The sequence below is a fragment of the Oncorhynchus mykiss genome, chromosome 9 (genome assembly GCF_057628025.1).
Source record: "Oncorhynchus mykiss isolate SJ-2025 chromosome 9, ASM5762802v1, whole genome shotgun sequence".
NCBI lineage: Eukaryota > Metazoa > Chordata > Actinopteri > Salmoniformes > Salmonidae > Oncorhynchus > Oncorhynchus mykiss.
Genome location: NC_143030.1, coordinates 43,011,245 through 43,032,946, shown reverse-complemented (window position 1 = coordinate 43,032,946; position 21,702 = coordinate 43,011,245). Strand labels below are relative to the sequence as shown.

Below are 21,702 nucleotides of genomic sequence, written 5' to 3'. Positions count from 1 at the left end.
GATCGTAGTGGTACACTGTTAATTTAACATTCTAAGTGTTGTTGTCCGTTAGTTTAGTCCAATTACAGAAAGGGTGGTAAGGTTAGGGGAAAATTATAAAAATGTATACAGTTTAAGTCGTAGGTTTACATACACCTTAGACAAATACATTTAAACTCAGTTTTTCACAATTCCTGACATTTAATCCTAGTAAAAATTCCCTGTCTTAGGTCAGTTAGGATCATCACCTTTATTTTAAGAATGTGAAATGTCAGAATAATAGTAGAGAGAAGGATTTGGGTTTATTTGAGGTTTATTTCTTTCATCACATTCCCAGTGGGTCAGAAGTTCACATAGACTCAATTAGTATTTGGTAACATTGCCTTTAAATTGTTTAACTTTGGTCAAATGTTTTGGGTAGCCTTCCACAAGCTTCTCACAATAAGTTGGGTGAATTTTGGCCCATTCCTCCTGACAGAGCTGGTGTAACTGAGTCAGGATTGTAGGCCTCCTTGCTCGCACACGTTTTTTCAGTTCTGCCCAAAAATGTTCTATAGGATTGAGGTCGGGGCTTTGTGATGGCCACTCCAATACCTTGACTTTGTTGTCCTTAAGCCATTTTGCCACAACTTTGGAAGCATGTTTGGGATCATTGTCCATTTGGAAGACCCATTTTCAACCAAGCTTTAACTTCCTGACAAGCCTCCCCCTTTTTCCTCCAAACATAACGATGGTCATTATGGCCAAACAGTTCTATTTTTGTTTCATCAGACCAGAGGACATTTCTCCCAAAAGTACGATATTTGTCCCCATGTGCAGTTGCAAACCGTAGTCTGGCTTTTTTATGGCGGTTTTGGAGCAGTGGCTTCTTCCTTGCTGAGCAGCCTTTCAGGTTATGTCGATATAGGACTTGTTTTACTGTGGATATTGATACTTTTTTACCCGTTTCCTCCAGCATCTTCACAAGGTCCTTTGCTGTTGTTCTAGGATTGATTCGCACTTTTCGCACCAAAGTACGTTCATCTCTAGGAGACAGAATGCATCTCCTTCCTGAGAGGTATGACGGCTGCGTGGTCCCATGGTGTTTATACTTGCGTACTATTGTTTGTACAGATGAACGTGGAACCTTCAGGCATTTGGAAATTGCTCCCAAGGATGAACCAGACTTGTGGAGGTCTACAACTTCTTTTCAGAGGTCTTGGCTGATTTCTTTTGATTTCCACATGATGTCATGTATAACTCAGGCACTGAGTTTGAAGGTAGGCCTTGAAATACATCCAATAGACTCAAATTATGTCAATTAGCCTATCAGAAGCTTCTAAAGCCATGACGTTATTTTCTGGAATTTTTCCAAGCTGTTTAAAGGCACAGTCAACTTAGTGTATGTAAACTTCTGACCCACTAGAATTGTGATACAGTGATTTATAAGTGAAATAATCCGAACTGTGAAAAATTGTTGGAAAAATGACTTGTGTCATGCACAAAGTAGATGTCCCAACCGACTTGCCAAAACTATAGTTTGTTAACAAGGAATTTGTGGAGTGGTTGAAAAACAAGTTTTAATGACTCCAATCTAAGTGTATGTAAACTTCCCACTTCAACTGTATATTTACCACCCAAATATGGGGGATTGGAAATCATGCAGACAATTACATTGATAGAAGCTACAATCTATCTGCAGTATTAAAGCTGATCAACCCACTAATATATATATATATATATATATATATACTTGTTTATACTTGCGTACTATTGTTTGTACAGATGAACGTGGAACCTTCAGGCATTTGGAAATTGCTCCCAAGGATGAACCAGACTTGTGGAGGTCTACAACTTCTTTTCAGAGGTCTTGGCTGATTTCTTTTGATTTCCACATGATGTCATGTATAACTCAGGCACTGAGTTTGAAGGTAGGCCTTGAAATACATCCAATAGACTCAAATTATGTCAATTAGCCTATCAGAAGCTTCTAAAGCCATGACGTTATTTTCTGGAATTTTTCCAAGCTGTTTAAAGGCACAGTCAACTTAGTGTATGTAAACTTCTGACCCATTAGAATTGTGATACAGTGATTTATAAGTGAAATAATCCGAACTGTGAAAAATTGTTGGAAAAATGACTTGTGTCATGCACAAAGTAGATGTCCCAACCGACTTGCCAAAACTATAGTTTGTTAACAAGGAATTTGTGGAGTGGTTGAAAAACAAGTTTTAATGACTCCAATCTAAGTGTATGTAAACTTCCCACTTCAACTGTATATTTACCACCCAAATATGGGGGATTGGAAATCATGCAGTGCACATTGATAGAAGCTACAATCTATCTGCAGTATTAAAGCTGATCAACCCACTAATATATATATATATATATATATATATATATATATATATATATACACATATATATACACACACACAGTATATATAATTCTACATTCAGTTATTTAATGCTTAGACCAGTGCAACCAGACAATGGCAGTCCTTTTAGCTGTGTGATGATGTTAGCCTCCAAGCTATAGGAATAATGGTGAAATCTTGAGTTTGCCCCTTGTTCGATATTTGACAATCTAACACAATCCTATCTAGTCGTCCACTGTCTCTGTGTTGTCTGCCTGTGTGTGTGCATGTGTGTTCGTTCACATAGTCGTCTGTGTTATTTCTGAGTTATCAATGTGTGTCAGCAGGCTGCGGCCAGAATTCCAGTACACTACCACAGCTGGAGAACAGCTTGGCCAGAGTCCCTTAGGCAACAATGGGCCACAGCTCATCTCTCCCTCTCTCGCTCTTGCTCTCTTTCTATCTCTCTTGCGCTCTCTGCCTCTCACTTCTCTCTCTGTGCCCCTTACTCACCAGTGGTCCACATGTACCTGTTAGGATCTGCAGATGAAAGGATTTGGAGCATAACTTATTTAGACAGGGAGGTCACCTCTGCTTCTCAATATACCCCCACCCACCACCACCACTATCTCTACTCTCCTCGACTCCCTGTCTCCCTCCCCCATCCAACCCCTAACACCCCCGGAACCCCTCCTCCCTCCCCTCCCTAGTCCCCCCCACCATGGCACTCTGAACTGGGGGAGCCAGCCCCTGCAATCAGGCACACTAAGCCCTCCTCCCGATGAGAAATAGAAGACATTTGTCCAGAGCCCAGCGTACATCTGTCGCCCCTCTCCGTCTGACTAATCTAGTTTGGATCCATGTACCGTAGCTGGAGAACACACGCGTGTTTGACTTGGCACTGGGTGATGGGGGGAGAGAGAGGTGTCCCCCTGAACATACACCATGGGGATCTGGTTCAGGCAACATGGCACATGATGGCACATGATGAGAACATGTTACATGGGTGTTTGGAAGGGTAGACTGTGCCTGGCACAGGAGAGGAGAAGAATGGTTGGATTAGATGATTTCTGGATCATGAGGATTTAGAAAAGCAAAGACAGAGCTGTCTGTATGAGGAGCTGCAGCTCCCCTAGTGGCATAGAGATGAAGTGCACCCACTACCCTCATTCATTCCCCTGTATACAGGACATGGTAATCATTTGAGCTGAAATCTATGAGTCACCAAGAGAAGCATGGACTTTAAGATCGACTGCCACATTCACAACTCCAATAAGTTTGGACAATATTGGAAACATCAAACGTTCTAATCTCAAAATTTGACAAATTAGATTTGACAAGCAAATGACAGAGCCCAAACATGTCTCTACCCTCTCTCCCTCCATCATGTTAGCCCTTAACCTTCTCACTCTCTTCTCCCCTCTTCTCCCCTCTTCTCCCCTCTTCTCCCTCTCTTCTCCCTCTCTTCTCCCTCTCTTCTCCCTTATTCTCCCCTCTTCTCCCCTCTTCTCCTCTCTTCTCCCTCTCTTCTCCCCTCTTCTCCCTCTCTTCTCCCCTCTTCTCCCTTCTTCTCCCCTCTTCTCCCTCTCTTCTCCCTCTCTTCTCCCTCTCTTCTCCCCTCTTCTCCCTCTCTTCTCCCTTCTTCTCCCCTCTTCTCCCTCTCTTCTCCCTTCTTCTCCCTCTCTTCTCCCCTCTTCTCACTCTCTTCTCACTCTCTTCTCCCCTCTTCTCCCTTCTTCTCCCCTCTTCCCACTCCTTTCCACTTGTCTATCCCATGCCCCCCAACCCCCCTTGTTCTGTGCCATATCTGATGTTTGAAATGTGGAGCTTGATTGAAGAAACTGAAAACGGCACATTCACCCATGGGCATTGCCCCTCTCCTTCCTTCCTTCCTTCCTTCCTTCCTTCCTTCCTTCCTTCCTTCCTTCCTTCCTTCCTTCCTTCCTTCCTTCCTTCCTTCCTTCCTTCCTTCCTTCCTTCCTTCCTTCCTTCATTCCTTCCTTCCTTCCTTCCTTCCTTCCTTCCTTCCTTCCTTCCTCCCTCCCTCCCTCCCTCCCTCCCTCCCTTCCTTCCTTCCTTCCTTCCTTCCCTCCCACCCGCCCAACGTTTACATGCCAACCTCTCCAACAGACAGGCTTCCTTTAATGCAGCTTGAAAAGCCTTCTCATGTACGTCCATCTAATGAATTCAATCTGAAAGCATTGTTTCCACTGGCAGGTACAGCCCAGCTTCGGAGGCAACCTGGCAGCGGGTTATACATGACGGGGGGGTTATAGACTGTGTGGAAAGTTCCACGGGGCGGTAATTAGAATAAACAGCTTGCCAGAGCTCTCAACTTTCAGTGTGCCAAGAGAACCTTCTTTTATTCTTCCGCTGTTGTGCCCTGTTCCTGCGTAGTTCCTGGGTTTCCCCTTGCATTTTAACTACCGAAACCGCAAGGCCACACATTAGAGAGAGGGGGGAGAGAGAGAGATGTTAGAGAGGGGAGGGAAGGTAAAATGAAATATTGGAACCGGTATTAAAACACAAGGCTTTTTATATGTAAATATATGGTGATTGGACCTGTCTCTCTTATACGAGGAGCGGAGTTTGTTCTCACATGCACACGCGCACGCACACACACACACACAATACGCTTATCTTACCTTGTGCCACTGCTCTCACCCGTTTAGCTGGAAATGTCTCTCATTCGCCTCCCTGCCATTGGAACAATAAGCAACATGAGAGCAGATGACTTGGGGAGACCTGGTGGAAATCTAAGGGACACCTGGGATAGAGCGTTAGCACTGCATCGTCCTCGCCCTCTGGCACGCTTAACCCGTCTCACGCTCCATCTACCTATTAGCATAGCACTCCGCAGCTTCTGATGAATTGCTATTACCACGACAAGCTGTCAGGATCAGCCAAAAGGGAGGAGAGAGGGGGAAAACAATAAGGAGGAGAGAGGGGGAAAACAATAAGGAGGAGAGAGGGGGAAAACAATAAGGAGGAGAGAGGGGGAAAACAATAAGGAGGAGAGAGGGGGAAAACAATAAGGAGGAGAGAATAAGGAGGAGAGAGGGGGAAAACAATAAGAGGGAGAGAGGGCGAAAACAATAGGGAGGAGAGAGGGGGAAAACAATAAGGAGGAGAGAGGGGGAAAACAATAAGAGGGAGAGAGAGATGGAGGGGGGGTGAAAGGAGGGTTATAGAATGCGAGATTGAGAGGGGAGGAGCTAGAGGGCTGAGGGATGTGGGATGTGGTTGGAGGACGATTCTGACTGAACTTGCTGAACTCCGGACTTGTGTATTATAACCCGGAGGTTACACTGAAGCCCAGAGATACTGCATGTCAAATCTAACATGATTTCTCCATGTTAATACCAGAGTTCCCATAGCCACTGGGGATGCAGGATACAGTGTGTTCCTACTAGCAGAGCCTGGAGATGCTGGACTGATTCAAACTTTGTATTATTCATGTGGAGCTCGGACCATACAGGACACGACACTGAGAATCTACATGTCTGCTTTTAGTCATACAGCAGGCAACAGATACACATACATACACACACATACATACATACACATACATACACATACATACACATACATACATACACATACGCATACATACATACACATACATACACATACATACACATACATACATACACATACATACATACACATACACATACATACACATACATACACATACATACATACACATACGCATACATACATACACATACATACACATACATACACATACATACACATACATACATACACATACACATACATACACATACATACACATACATACACATACATACATACACATACATACACATACATACACATACATACATACATACATACATACACATACATACATACACATACATACATACACATACATACATACACATACATACACATACATACACATACATACATACATACACATACATACATACACATACATACATACACATACATACATACACATACATACACATACATACATACATACATACATACATACATACATACATACATACATACATACATACATATACATACACCTACATACATACACATACATACATACATACATACATACATACATACATACATACATACATACATACATACATACATACACATACATACATACATACACATACATACACATACATACACATACATACATACACATACATACATACACATACATACATACACATACATACACATACATACATACACATACATACACATACATACATACATACATGCATACACATACATACATACACATACATACACATACATACATACACATACATGCATACACATACATACATACACATACATACACATACATACATACACATACATACATACACACATACATACACATACATACACATACATACATACACATACATACATACACACATACATACACATACATACATACATACATACATACATACATACATACATACACACACATACATACATACGTGTTATTTCTTACATTGGTACCCCAGGTCATCTTAGGTTTCATTACATACAGTCGAGAAGAACTACTGAACATAAGAGCAGCGTCAACTCACCATCAGTACGACCAAGAATATGACTTTCGCGAAGCGGATCCTGTATTCTGCCTTTCACCCAGGACAACGGAATGGATCCCAGCCGGCGACCCAAAAAAACGACTTCGTAAAAGGGGGAAACGAAGCGGTCTTCTGGTCAGACTCCGGAGACGGGCACATCGTGCACCACTCCCTAGCATTCTTCTCGCCAATGTCCAGTCTCTTGACAACAAGGTTGATGAAATCCGAGCAAGGGTAGCATTCCAGAGGGACATCAGAGACTGTAACGTTCTTTGCTTCACGGAAACATGGCTCACTGGAGAGACACTATCGGAGTCGGTGCAGCCAGCTGGTTTCTCCACGCATCGCGCAGACAGAAACAAACATCTTTCTGGTAAGAAGAGGGGCGGGGGCGTATGCTTCATGGTTAACGTGACGTGGTGTGATCATAACAACATACAGGAACTCAAGTCCTTCTGTTCACCTGATTTTAGAATTCCTCACAATCAAATGTCGACCGCATTATCTACCAAGGGAATTCTCTTCGATTATAATCACAGCCGTATATATTCCCCCCCAAGCAGACACATCGATGGCTCTGAACGAACTTTATTTGACTCTTTGCAAACTGGAATCCATTTATCCGGAGGCTGCATTCATTGTAGCTGGGGATTTTAACAAGGCTAATCTGAAAACAAGACTCCCTAAATTTTATCAGCATATCGATTGCGCAACCAGGGCTGGAAAAACCTTGGATCATTGCTATTCTAACTTCCGCGACGCATATAAGGCCCTGCCCCGCTCTCCTTTCGGAAAAGCTGACCACGACTCCATTTTGTTGATCCCTGCCTACAGACAGAAACTAAAACAAGAAGCTCCCGCGCTGAGATCTGTTCAACGCTGGTCCGACCAATCTGATTCCACACTCCAAGACTGCTTCCATCACATGACTGGGATATGTTTCGTATTGCGTCAGACAACAACATTGACGAATACGCTGATTCGGTGAGCGAGTTCATTCGAACGTGCGTTGAAGATGTCGTTCACATAGCAATGATTAAAACATTCCCAAACCAGAAACCATGGATTGATGGCAGCATTCACGTGAAACTGAAAGCGGGAACCACTGCTTTTAATCAGGGCAAGGTGACCGGAAACATGACCGAATACAAACAGTGTAGCTATTCCCTCCGCAAGGCAATCAAACAAGCTAAGCGTCAGTATAGAGACAAAGTAGAATCGCAATTCAACGGCTCAGACACAAGAGGTATGTGAAAGGGTCTACAGTCAATCACGGATTACAAAAAGAAAACCAGCCCCGTCACGGACCAGGATGTCTTGCTCCCAGGCAGACTAAATAACTTTTTTGCCCGCTTTGAGGACAATACAGTGCCACTAACATGGCCCGCAACCATAACATGCGGACTCTCCTTCACTGCAGCCGAGGTGAGTAAAACATTTAAACGTGTTAACCCTCGCAAGGCTGCAGGCCCAGATGGCATCCCTAGCCGCGCCCTCAGAGCATGCGCAGACCAGCTGGTTGGTGTGTTTACGGACATATTCAATCAATCCTTATCCCAGTCTGCTGTTCCCACATGCTTCAAGAGGGCCACCATTGTTCCTGTTCCCAAGAAAGCTACGGTAACTGAGCTAAAAGACTACCGCCCGTAGCGCTCACTTCCGTCATCATGAAGTGCTTTGAGAGACTAGTCAAGGACCATATCACCTCCACCCTACCTGACACCCTAGACCCACTCCAATTTGCTTACCGCCCAAATAGGTCCACAGACGATGCAATCTCAACCACACTGCACACTGCCCTAACCCATCTGGACAAGAGGAATACCTATGTGAGAATGCTGTTCATCGACTACAGCTCTGCATTTAGCACCATAGTGCCCTCCAAGCTCGTGTGCAACTGGGTAATGGACTTCCTGACGGGCCGCCCCCAGGTGGTGAGGGTAGGCAACAACATTTCCACCCCGCTGATCCTCAACACTGGGGCCCCACAAGGGTGCGTTCTGAGCCCTCTCCTGTACTCCCTGTTCACCCACGACTGCGTGGCTACGCACGCCTCCAACTCAATCATCAAGTTTGCGGACGACACAACAGTGGTAGGCTTGATTACCAACAACGACGAGACGGCCTACAGGGAGGAGGTGAGGGCCCTCGGAGTGTGGTGTCAGGAAAATAACCTCACACTCAACGTCAACAAAACTAAGGAGATGATTGTGGACTTCAGGAAACAGCAGAGTGAACACCCCCCTATCCACATTGATGGAACAGCAGTGGAGAGGGTAGTAAGTTTTAAGTTCCTCGGCGTACACATCACAGACAAACTGAATTGGTCCACCCACACAGACAGCATCGTGAAGAAGGCGAAGCAGCACCTCTTCAACCTCAGGAGGCTGAAGAAATTTGGCTTGTCACCAAAAGCACTCACAAACTTCTACAGATGCACAATCGAGAGCATCCTGTCGGGCTGTATCACCGCCTGGTACGGCAACTGCTCCGCCCACAACCGTGAGGCTCTCCAGAGGGTAGTGAGGTCTGCACAACGCATCACCGGGGGCAAACTACCTGCCCTCCAGGACACCTACATGGCTCCATTCATTCTTTCCTTTACACGGATCGGTCGTCCTGGTCCCTTTGCAGAAAAACAGCCCCAAAGCATGATGTTTCCACCCCCATGCTTCACAGTAGCTATGGTGTTCTTTGGATGCAACTCAGCATTCTTTGTCCTCCAAACACGACGGGTTGAGTTTTTACCAAAAAAGTTATATTTTGGTTTCATCTGACCATATGACATTCTCCCAATCTTCTTCTGGATCATCCAAATGCTCTCTAGCAAACTTCAGACGGGCCTGGACATGTACTGGCTTAAGCGGGGGGACACGGCTGGCACTGCAGGATTTGAGTCCCTGGCGGCGTAGTGTGTTACTGATGGTAGGCTTTGTTACTTTGGTCCCAGCTCTCTGCAGGTCATTCACTAGGTCCCCCGCCCCCCCCCCCCCCCCCCGTGTGGTTCTGGGATTTTTGCTCACCGTTCTTGTGATCATTTTGACCCCACGGGGTGAGATCTTGTGTGGAGCCCCAGATCGAGGGAGATTATCAGTGGTCTTGTATGTCTTCCATTTCCTAATAATTGCTCCCACAGTTGATTTCTTCAAACCAAGCTGCTTACCTATTGCAGATTCAGTCTTCCCAGCCTGGTGCAGGTCTACAATTTTGTTTCTGGTGTCCTTTGACAGCTCTTTGGTCTTGGCCATAGTGGAGTTTGGAGTGTGACTGTTTGAGGTTTTTGACAGGTGTCTTTTATACTGATAACAAGTTCAAACAGGTGCCATTAATACAGGTAACGAGTGGAGGACAGAGGAGCCTCTTAAAGAAGAAGCTAGCCAGAAATCTTGCTTGTTTGTAGGTGACCAAATACTTATTTTCCACCATAATTTGCAAATAAATTCACAAAAAATCCTACAATGTGATTTTCTGGATTTTTTTCTTCTCATTTTGTCTGTCATAGTTGAAGTGTACCTATGATGAAAATTACAGGCCTCTCTCATCTTTTTAAGTGGGAGAACTTGCACAATTGGTGGCTGACTAAATACTTTTTTGCCCCACTGTACATACACATACATACATATACATGAATGTTGACATGACATATTATGTCCGTTTGTTTACGGGCTTGTCGGATACTTGATTTGTTATTGAAACAAGAAAACAACGAGCGGCTTATCTAACTTAATATTTGACCCGGGGAAAAATGTGTTATATAGATGCACCCAGCATTTCTTCATTGATTCAAATGCTGAATAAATGAATCACTGGATTGACTTTGTAATTGTGTTTCTCCGCAGTTGGTTGCTCTGCCAATGCATTTCAAACTTTGTTGGTAGTCCATCTCATTTGATTGCACCCCACCAAAAACCACCTCACTGATTACAATCAAGACATCATTAGCAACAAGACTTTAATGAGTGAATATTCACACATAATGGAATGGAGGTTCCTTGTAGCCGTCTTATTCCGGATAAAAACACTAGCCTGCAGGTAGACAGTTCTCACAGTATCCCTGGCCATGCAATGGGAATAGGGGTGTAAATCCTAGGAGAGACGTGTCCACTCTTTATGGGAGTTTTTAACAACCAGGTGTAAAGAACAAGGTCTGGGGCTAGCTTCGGTTTCTTGGGACCTCCTCTTACGTACACACGTGCACACTCACATGTACGCACGTCACATAGCAGCCCGCTCAAACTGTATCTTTGTCCTTTGTGTCGTGTCTTTCAGATCAGAGTGGAACAGGGGAAAGAAGGGGAGAGGAAGGAGGAAGAGGAGGTCAAAGCATCACCAGAGTTCCAGGCCCCACCCACCGTCATCATGTTTCCCAGGCAACGGGAGATGAGCTCCAAGGTACTGCGGAGACAGAAGAGAGACTGGGTCATTCCGCCAATCAACGTGCCTGAAAACTCCAGAGGGCCCTTCCCACAGATGCTCGTCAGCGTAAGTGACCTTTATGATTGGTTAAAACTCCCAAAGTTGGACAGGAAGTACACAGAACTTGAACCCTTTTTCAAGTCCTAACAATAAATGGTTCGTACGCGTGGTGTTTGTTCGTCAGTCATAAAATCACAAATTGCAAAAGGGTTTTCTCATGATCAATAAGTCTTTTAAAGCCTTTTTTTTTAGATAACACAATGTGACATTGGAACACAGGAGTGATGGTTGCTGAAAATGGGCCTCTGTACACCAATGTAGATATTCCATATACGATCTGCCAGTTCCAGCTACAACAGTCATTTACAACATTAACAATGTCAACACTGTGTTTCTGATCAATCTGACTTTTGAACGGGAGTGTATATATGGATCAAATATCAATGCTAATCAGCGTAATTCAAAGCGCTCTGTTTGCGTAGCAAGTCCTTGGGTGGTCAAAACCATTTCAGAAGCAATGGCCACTGAATGTTCTTGTGAGTGAGAGCGAGTATGGTAGAGAGCCCTACAGGAGAAACAAAGAGAGGTTTCTCACTACCGGTTCGTGCCTACTCCCCCCATCCTCATTATGACTGGTTGTCAGGCACGGAATGTGATTATGCTATGTGTCTGTGATACGATTACAACTGCAAAATGTGCTCAGGTATTCTAACCACACTGATTGGGCTAAGAGCTTTTCCCCTTGGACTGAGAGCTCTGTCGCCAGAGACAGCGAAAAGCTCCGTCTCTCTAAGTCTTTCATGAGTCTGCTGGGCTTTCACTGAAATAACTGTATATTGTCCCCTTAATTCAGCAATTCAGTTCAGTTGACTTTAATGATATTTGCACAGCTCCTCTTACAATGTAATTTGTCACAGACTTGTAAGTAAAAATCCTGGTCTGGATCCTGGTATAACTGGAAAGCCTTGAGTGACATTAAGTAAGAAAAAGTCCCTATCCTCAGCTAGCTAAAGCCAGGGCAAGACTTCATCCCTCGAGGTTTAATATAAGTCCATGGTTTGGGTGCATCTACAAACCACAGATCTAAAAGCGTGTTGTTTTGAACTGGGAGGATATTATCCACGTGATCAGATAGAAACCACCCCCCCCCCCCCCCCCCCCCCGCGCAATGATGCGTTCCCATGGCCTAAACCACGTATCTTTTATGTCTGTCCTGTGAACTTGGGAGAAATATGCTCTGACCCACGAGTCTGCTGCCTCTGAGGTGTTATTCGTTATTCAACGGAGCTCCGCTCGTTTAGTATTCGAGTTACGGCAGCGGGGAACAACGCAAGTGACGACCATGCAAACAAATTGCATTTCAGCGAAACTGCTCGTTTTGAGAAAAAAAAAGTATGGAAAATAAACAGAAACACAGAGGGGATTCGGGGGTCGAGTTTGTACAAGCCGCACGGAAAAAGAAAATAACATGAATAAATAAACGCTTGTGTAAATGCCTTGGTGTGCCGAGCGCTGTGTAGTGCAATGCACTACAGACTTTGAAATGTGAAGGTTCTGTCACAACAGAATGCTCAGTTTGTCTCAGGCAAAAAAAAAATGCTGTGTGCCCCCTATGCTGTGTGCTGTTGTTCATCAAAAAACACCACTCCCAATGAACAAAACCTATTGGTTTTTACATCCCTCTGCTCTCTCTCTCTCCCTCTCTCTCGCTCTCTCTTTATCTGAGATATCTAGCCATCAGCTTTTCTGCCTGTTTACAGAACCCTCGCAACTTTTGCGTTTGGGTTTAAATTGTGCAGAAGAAGCATTTTTTTATATTTATTTTCTTCCTTTGTTTTTAACCCTGTTTTCATCCCGTCCGAAGGGACAGCCTGCAGAGGAACAAGAAGGGATCCCAAAAAAAGACTGGGAATGAAAGGAGGAGGAGAGAGGTTTCTCGCCCTTTATTAGAAAGGATGGGAGGAGTATTTCAAGATGTGTCCCATCTCTCCCTGGCAGGGTCGGCAGTTCTCGTCAGCAGCCCCGGGCCCCCACTGCAGCGAGACAGCTCTCCTGTGTCCAGGGGTCAGTGAAAACCCGAGAAGAGAGGAGAGGTGGAGGAATGGAGGGGGGGGGGGAATCAAAGGAGTGTTTGGAAGCGTTAGCGTGCAGCCAATACAATCCACCGCCTGTGCTGTAAATAGGCCCTCTAGGAGCTGGTGGAGGACTTGGAGTAAACTTTTAGGAGCAGGGGAGAAGTGATGCGTGCTGATGCCTCCACTCGGGTCCCATCTCTCTCTTTAATAATGACTGGAGGGCAGTTATGGCCATACAGAGAGCTCCACTGTACCAAGGAGAGATTTTAACAAGGAGCCAGATATATTTTGGTGGGGTTTTGATGTCGTTATCTTTGATGTTTTTGCTTTGTGCGTTTTGTGCTTTTGACCGGTTCCATGGGTAGACGATCCTGTTACACCACGTGACCAAAAGTATGTGGACACCTGCTTGTCGAACATCTCATTCCAAGAGCATGGGCATTAATATGGCGTTGTTGCTAGAACAACCTCCACTCTTCTGGGAATGCTTCCCACTAGATGTTGGAACATTGCTGCAGGGACTGGCTTCCATTCAGCCACAAGAGCATTAGTGAGGTCGGGTACTGATGTTGGGCGATTAGGCCTGGCTTGCAGTCGGCGTTCCAATGCATCGCAAAGGTATTAGGTCGGGTTGAGGTCAGGGCTCTGTGCAGTCCAGTCAAGTTCTTCCACATCGATCTCGACAAACCGTTTTTGTATGGACCTCGCTTTATGCATGGGGGCATTGTCATGCTGAAACATGAAGGGTCTTCTCCAAACTGTTGCCACAAGGTTGGAAGCACAAAATTGTCTAGAATGTTATTGTATGCTGTAGCGTTAAGATTTCCCTTTACTGGAACTAAGGGGTCTTGCCCGAACAATGAAAACAGCCCCAGACCATTATTCCTCCTCCACCAAACTTTACAGTTGGCACTATGCATTGGGGCTGGTAGTGCTCTCCTGGCATCCACCAAACCCAGATTTGTATGTCGGACTGCCAGATGGTGAAGCGTGATTAACCTCTCCAGAGACTGTGTTTCCACTGCTACAGAGTCCAATGGCGGCGACCTTTACACCACTCCAGCTGACTCTTGGCATTGCGCATGGTGATCTTAGGCTTGTGTGCAGCAGCTCGGCCATGGAAACCCATTTCATGAAGTTCCTGACGAACAGTTCTTGTGCTGACATTGCTTCCAGAGGCAGTTTGGAACTCGGGAGTAAGTGTTGCAGCTGAGGACAGACAATTTTTACGTGCAACCCACTTCAGCACTCGACGGTGGGTTTGTGTTCTAGCAGGGCATGCATTTGACGAACTGACTTGTTGGAAAGGTGGCATCTTATGACAGTGCCACATTGAAAGCCAATGAGCTCTTCAGTGTAGGGCCCTTCTACCGCCAATGTTTGTCTATGGAGATTGCATGGCGGTGTGCACAACGGGTGTTGCTGACAGATGAAAGAATCCCTTTGCTGTTGATGAAGTCTGTATGTCAGCAAGTGTGTGTATGTATGTATGTATGTGAGTGTGTACATGCCTGTTTGTGTGTTTTAGAATTTGGAGGGAGAGAGAGAGAGGGAGAGAGAAAAAGAGAGAGAGAGAGAGGGAGAGAATAAACACCACAGAAACAGACCACTGGACAGACACAGCTTTTAGATTTTGTGTGGTGGAGGAGAGAAGAGTGTGTCTGCAGAGCTCTGCCATGTGTGGCTTTCTAAAGCTTGCGTATACATTTATCTCTTTCCTCCCTCTCCCCCTCCCCCTTTCACTTCCTCTTCCACTCTCTCCCTCCCTACCCCTCCCTCTCTCCCTACCTCACCATTACTCAGTGCCCTGTGTGGCATGGCTGTGAGGCTGACTGTGTGATGCCTACCTTGCCTAATGGCCTGTGAAGCCAATCCAAGCCTTAATGGCCTGTTCTGTCATCCGCCGCCCAGCTGAGTGACATGCGAGGGAAGCTCTAGTCCCGCCATCCCACCGATCCTCTGCCCTCCTCTCCCCTCCCCTGGCCGAGGGGCCGTCAGCAGGACAGACAGGGCTGACAGCAGCCCTCCCTACCCCTCCGTCAGACCAGGCTATGTCACTTTGATCAGGCCACCGCTGCATGGGACAGGTGTGGTAACAAGGCCGCTGCTGCTAACCAGGACTCTTCCCCAGACCCTGGGCCCTGTCAGTGGGGTCGTGGGGTGTTGATTGGATGAGTGAGGTGCTAGTTGACACGCGGTACATTGACCAGACTAGTTGCACTCATTGCCGGGGAAGTGTAACAGAGCTCAGAGAGACTGAAGCCCAGTGCAGAGACTGCTGCTACTGTATCAAGATCCTTAGCCTCTAGCGTGTGGTTATCAAGGCCTATTGCCATCAGTCCTACTGTACAGTACAAAGACCTACAGCCTTTAGGGTGTCTGTATCAACACATATAGCCCTGTAGCCTTCAGTGCTCAAATACCTGGGCCTGTAGACTGTAGTCTGTAGTTCTATCGTACAAAGGCTCTTAGGCCTTTATCTCGACTGGCTACTGGGCCAGTTTAAGGCTGTACCCAAACGAAAGGTGTAATGGGTGCGTACTGCAAAAAAAATATGTCTCATAGAACGTTCACTAGAGTTCATGTGGTTAAGAAATACCCACTGCAGTATCCTCCATAGATCAGACGGAGCCGAAATGGTACACGACTTGAACAAGCAGCAAGAAGAACGACCAACAAAGAGACAAGGCAATGGGGACATGATAGCCTTCTTTACAAGAAGAAGAACGGAGCGGGAGGCAGTAATACCTCCAATAAACATGCGTTCTTTTTTTTGTCGTTTGCTTTCTTCCCCAGCCAAACAGCCATCAATGGCATGTAAAAGAGCCATCGATTTCTCAACGAGGCGTTTCTGAAACCCTCTATTGATCCGCACACTTCTCATGCGGGAGAAAAGCATTGATTTTTCCCACTCGGGTAAATAAAGACTCAAGCTCCCCCCCCCACCCCCCCCACCCGATCGCAACCAACCAGCGTCAGCGTAAAGCCAACAACACCCCCTGTGAAACAATAAACTTAACCAGAGAACAGACTTATAGTACTATACACTGAGTGTAAAAAAAAACATCAGGAACACCTGCTCTTTCCATGACAGACTGACCAGGTGAATCCAGGTGATCCCTTATTGATGCTCTGATCCCTTATTGATGTCACCCGTGTAGATGAAGGATTAAACAAGGATTTGTAAGCCTTGAGACATGGATTGTGTGTGTGTGCCATTCAGAGGGTGAATGGGCAAGACAAAAGATTGAAGTGCCTTTTGAACGGGGTATGGTAGTAGGTGCCAGGCGCACCAGTTTGAGTGTGTCGAGAACTGCGACGCTGCTGGGTTTTTCACGTTCGTCAGTGTCCCGTGTGTATCAAGATTGGTCCACCACCCAAAGGACATCGAGCCGACTTGACACAACTGTGAGAAGTATTGGAGTCAACATGGGCCAGCATCCCTGTGGAACGCGTTCAACACCTTGTAGAGTCTGTTCTGAGGCGAAAGGGGGGGTGCAACTCAGTATTAGGAAGGTGTTCCTAATGTTTTGTACACTCAGTGTATGTACCAACAGCCTATGTGTATGGTTTGGGACAGGAAGAATAACATTATTACTGTATATGGGTGAGATGATGATGGGTATGGGACACCTGGAAGGGGCTTTCTCAGTGCTGCTGGTTTAGGAGGATTAATTGAGCCGCTGTGAAAATAGACTTCCATGTAAGCTTTTCAACTACAATCTTTTTTTTTTTTACCTGATACTCCATACGAATGTTTAACACCCGGTGTCCGTTGTGAATCCACGTAGAACCCCCAGAGTTCAATAGAGATCCTCTAGCATTGTCGCTATCCCTTTGTTCCCCCTTTCCCTCTCCCCCTTTTCTTTCTTTCCCCTCTCTCTCCATTTCCTCTTTCATTGTCTTGTCTTCTCCGTCTCTAGTCTCGTTCGCTCAGCCTACTTCTCCTCTTCCCGCGGTGGTCTACGTTATTTGTCCCATTCATTTCTCCTTCCTCCTACAGATGTGGGATCTCAATTTGACATGTATTCTCACGGCAAAAATAATCCTGCAGCAACAGGATTTTGACGTTTCGTCCATAATGTTGCCTGATTGTTGGTTAGGCTATTATTTGGCCAAAGGTAGGCCACATGGAAAGTGCAATACTGTAACCCTGTGTTAGCCTGGATAAACGTCAGTACACTCTTAGAAAAAGGGTTCTAAAAGGAGAACCCTTTTTCGGTTCCATGCAGAATCCTCTGTGGAAAGGGTTCGGCATGGAACCCAAGAGGGTTCTGCCTGGAACCAAAAAGGGTTCATGAATGGTTCTCCTATGGTGACAGCCGAGGAACCCTTTTCAAATCTAGGCAGCACCCGATTCTTTCTAAAAGTGTGGATATGACATTGACTGCTGCGCCACCGAAAGTCTGCTTTGTTGCCCTACAATTAGGTTGAATGACCTTGTACAAGTGGTTCATTTTCTATGTCCCTTATTGATTTGGAATAATGGGGAAATGTTGCTGCAAACATGTATTTGCTCCCTGCTGTGCATCCATTGCCCTGTAATTCAGGCCTTAGAGAGTCAGACCTACCAGACAGGTGTTGGAATGTTTACGTTGGAAGTTGAAACATGACACTAATCAACACTGTTGTTTCTTACGGTGCAGGAGTTTGATTGTACATCAATGTCCTCTTGTGTTTCTTTGTGCAATTGCACCCACTTCACAGCTAAGATGAGTCATTCGAGTCGATGATTGTGTGTGTGGGGGTGTGTACATCTGTGCCTCTCTGTGCTTACAGTACCTGCCAGAGCACCTTTGCTCCAGTCTCTCCTCCTCTCAGGAGGTGCAGCGTTTTCAGAACGGGGTGAGAGAAACCCCCCTGAGGTGTCTGCTTTCTCCTCAGCGTACATTTACCAGTGATGAATGACTACAGCTCTCCACTGACACACGCAGCAACAACAAATACAGCAAGCAGAAGAAAGAAAAAGACAAAAGAAGGGGAGGAATAGAGAAAGAGAAAATGAAAAAAAAAGCATAAAGGATTGCAATGTTTTGGAAGAGAGTTGTGTGTGTGGCTGGGTGTGGGTGTGACTCCAGCGGGATTAAAGGCTGGGGTTGTGTTTGGGTCTGATAGACTTCCCAGAGCCCTAGCATCCGTGGCCTTTTCCCTCAGTTCTAATGAAGCCTTCTGGCTTCTGCCTCCTCTGGCCGTGCCAACACCGCACCGATCTTCCACTTCATCTCTCGCTCTCCCTTCATCTCTCCCTCTCTCTCTCTCTCTCTCTTCCAATCCTCCCTTCCGTCTCTCTCTTCCCCTCTTTCCCTCTCTCACACACTTAAAAACACGCTCATGCGTACACACAATGTGGTGCGTGTGCCGTGCCACTGCCACACATTGTTTGAGTTTTGTTTGGTTGCGTTTGTCTTTTATTCTGGAACAATGAGATGCCGAACTTGGAGCCAGAGTACACGGCTCCATCTTGTTTTGTGGAGCCAGTCCTCCACAGAGTGTGCGGGAGGGGAGAAACCGAGGGTTGAGAATATTTAAGAATCGCCGGCCCATCCAATTCCCAGTCACGAGGAAACCGCAGTGTTCGCCGTATGGAATGGGTTATGGATGTGATATAGTGCGGAACTCATTATCTTGGCCAAATAAGTCCAGGCTGTGAAAATAGAAAACAGGGAATGTATTAACACACATTGTGATGTATGTACAGTACCTTAATATATTTACTAAAGAGTTATGTTTAGGCTTTTACTCTTTTTGCCCCCCCCCCTCCCTCTCTCTCTCTCTGTAGAGGAATGTAGACGCCTGTAGTCTTGTTAATGGCAGCCACATATCCTGTCTGTGTGTGAGAGGAGACACACACACACACACGGCCAGCCAGCCAGGAAGTGGCAGAGTCCATCATGTCAGAGGGAAACAGAGGGATCATGAAACAGAAGAAACAACCTCTTAAAAGATAGGGGAACGAGGGAGGAAAAGGAGGAGAGGAGACCTCTGTCTTTGAATCTTTCCTCTGCCGGAGCAATGGCCAAGAGCAATGTCAGCGTATTCATTCGCTCCCTGTGTTATTCAATAACACATCTTGGCTCATTTCTCAACCTCTTTGTTTGATTTAATCTCGTAAAGAATTCACCTTGAATGTTTTCCTTACGAATTCCTTGTGTTTACCTTCCAGCATGAGCTCTCCCAGTCTGAGACGCAGTAAATCACCACACTAAATACACATTGGGATATTTAGTGTTAGTCTCCCCCATGGCAGTTTAAATATGGGCCTCTTCAGCTCTCCTTATTGCTCAGTCTAAATGCTAAGCGAAAACATGCATGGGACTGACGAGAGGAGCTCTGGCAGAAGGCTCTAGGATGTCAGGGGTGCTGGTACTCAGACAGACTGAATATTCATACTGTGAATAATGTAGAATAGCCAGCTCGCTTGATCCTATCATCAGAATGAGGTTACATTCTTCGAGGAGCCCATTCCCGACTGACTGACCCGGTCTTTTGATATTTGAATTATGATGACACTAGAAGAGAGAGAATGGGATGAAGAAAGCGAGAGGGTGAAAGTGCTTCACACGGTGAGCAAGGCTAATTGAGTCAGTGGAATGGAGGTTGCTGCTTCCTCTAACGTTTGCTTTGACAGATCAGTCGGCGATCAGTTGGTGGTGTAACTCAGAGGGAAATGTGACAATTATCTTGATAATGTGACTGGATGGTCTGGTACTTATAGTTTAAAAATTTTTTTGGGAAAAATAGTGTGTGAAGGTGGGTGCCTCACTTGGAGAGGGGGAGAAGAAGAAGAAGACAGTTTTAAAAGAAAAAGTAGTCTGACCAATGGCGATCTGATTAGCATGGTACATGGAGTACTAAGTCTGAATATCCCCTCCCAGCCTCCCCCACCTCCTGTATCCAGCTCTCTCTCTCTCTCTCTGATAATACAAGCATTTTAAAGTTAATTTCCTTTGCTCGAATGAAATTAGACTGATCAATGTAATTACTTGTATCAGCCCCAGGAAATGGAATCTCCGACAATCCTGCTTTATTGACAGGAAAACAAACATCCAGTCGGCATTTTGCTAAAGTGTTTGCCGAGGCAAGACATGCCTCTGTTTACCTCTCATTATGACGGAATTAACCCTCAGAAGCGCTCACACAAAACTAGCTCATCAGACATAAACAGTGTTATTCTCTTATTAGAGAAGAAAAATAGAATATAGCACTGACGTCACATTCTTTCCAGTTCCATAGAATGTGTCCTTCTCCCTGTAAAAAAAGAAAGAAAAGATGTCTGTCCGTGGATCCAGACTGTGTGCACACCCATCCCCAGACCGGTGATTTCACTGCCCCCCCCCCAAGCTGAATCACGCTAGCGATCCCCATAGTCCAGGGAACGCTATATGAAACAGTAAATCACTTCCCCAAAAGACACAAGAGTTACGTGTGAGTCAAGGGCAGCAGGCCCGGTGCTTTAATAGGAGATGAGAGGCAGTTTATGGAGGGGATAAATAACAGCTTAACAAACGGCCGTCTGGACCCCGTGCACTCTGGACAGGGAGACCCTGTGGTTGTGCGGCAGGACACAGAAGTGCAGTGAGATACAGTAGAGGCAGAGAATGACGGGAGAGATGTAGAAGTGACGAGATGGAGAGACGTGAGACACACAGGACTCGGTAGAAAGAAGAAGTGTCGGTGTGTGTGGTCGGCGGCGTTACTGAGAAGGGAAGGAACGCCATTGAAATATAAATATTAATGGTCGCTATATATACACTGTATCTGCGTGTCTAGGGACTAGCTATCGATCTACCTAAGATAGCCACATACTACAAGGCATGTCCATTCAACTTAAACGGGATACTTTGGGAATTAAAGCACCAGGCCTGCTGCCTTTGACCCACACGTAACTCTTGTGCCTTTTGGGGAAGTGATTTACTGTTTCATTTTGCGTTTCCCGGGACTATGGGGATCGCTAGCGTGATTCAGGTTGATGCGAGGTTGAAGCTACGAGTTTGCTGTGAAACCACAGCTCTGGGGATGAGTGTGTACATAGCCTGGGTCCCACGGGCAGACCAGCAAATGTTACATGGGGAGGGACACATTCTATGGAACTGGCAAGAGTATGACGTCAGCGTTTATTTTATGTTCTGCTCTAAATGAGAAAATAACATGGTCTACTGTCTGCTGAGCTTGTTTTGCGAGGGCTCATTCCGTCATAATTAGGGCTCATTCCGTCATAAGTAGAGGTAAACAGTGGAATGTGTTTATCAATCTACCTAAGATGGCCACTTACTGTACTACAAGGCATGTTCT

General features: G+C 45.6%; 1 protein-coding gene across 1 annotated transcript in view; it reads left to right on the top strand.

Annotated features, from left to right (window-relative positions):
- Positions 1-21,702, top strand: part of LOC110532012 (cadherin-4) — a 375,041-nt gene that overhangs the window by 272,939 nt on the left and 80,400 nt on the right. The window contains exon 5 of the mRNA XM_036987924.2: positions 11,189-11,401. Coding sequence (XP_036843819.1) covers positions 11,189-11,401 — 213 coding nt within the window. The remainder of the gene's footprint in view (positions 1-11,188; positions 11,402-21,702) is intronic.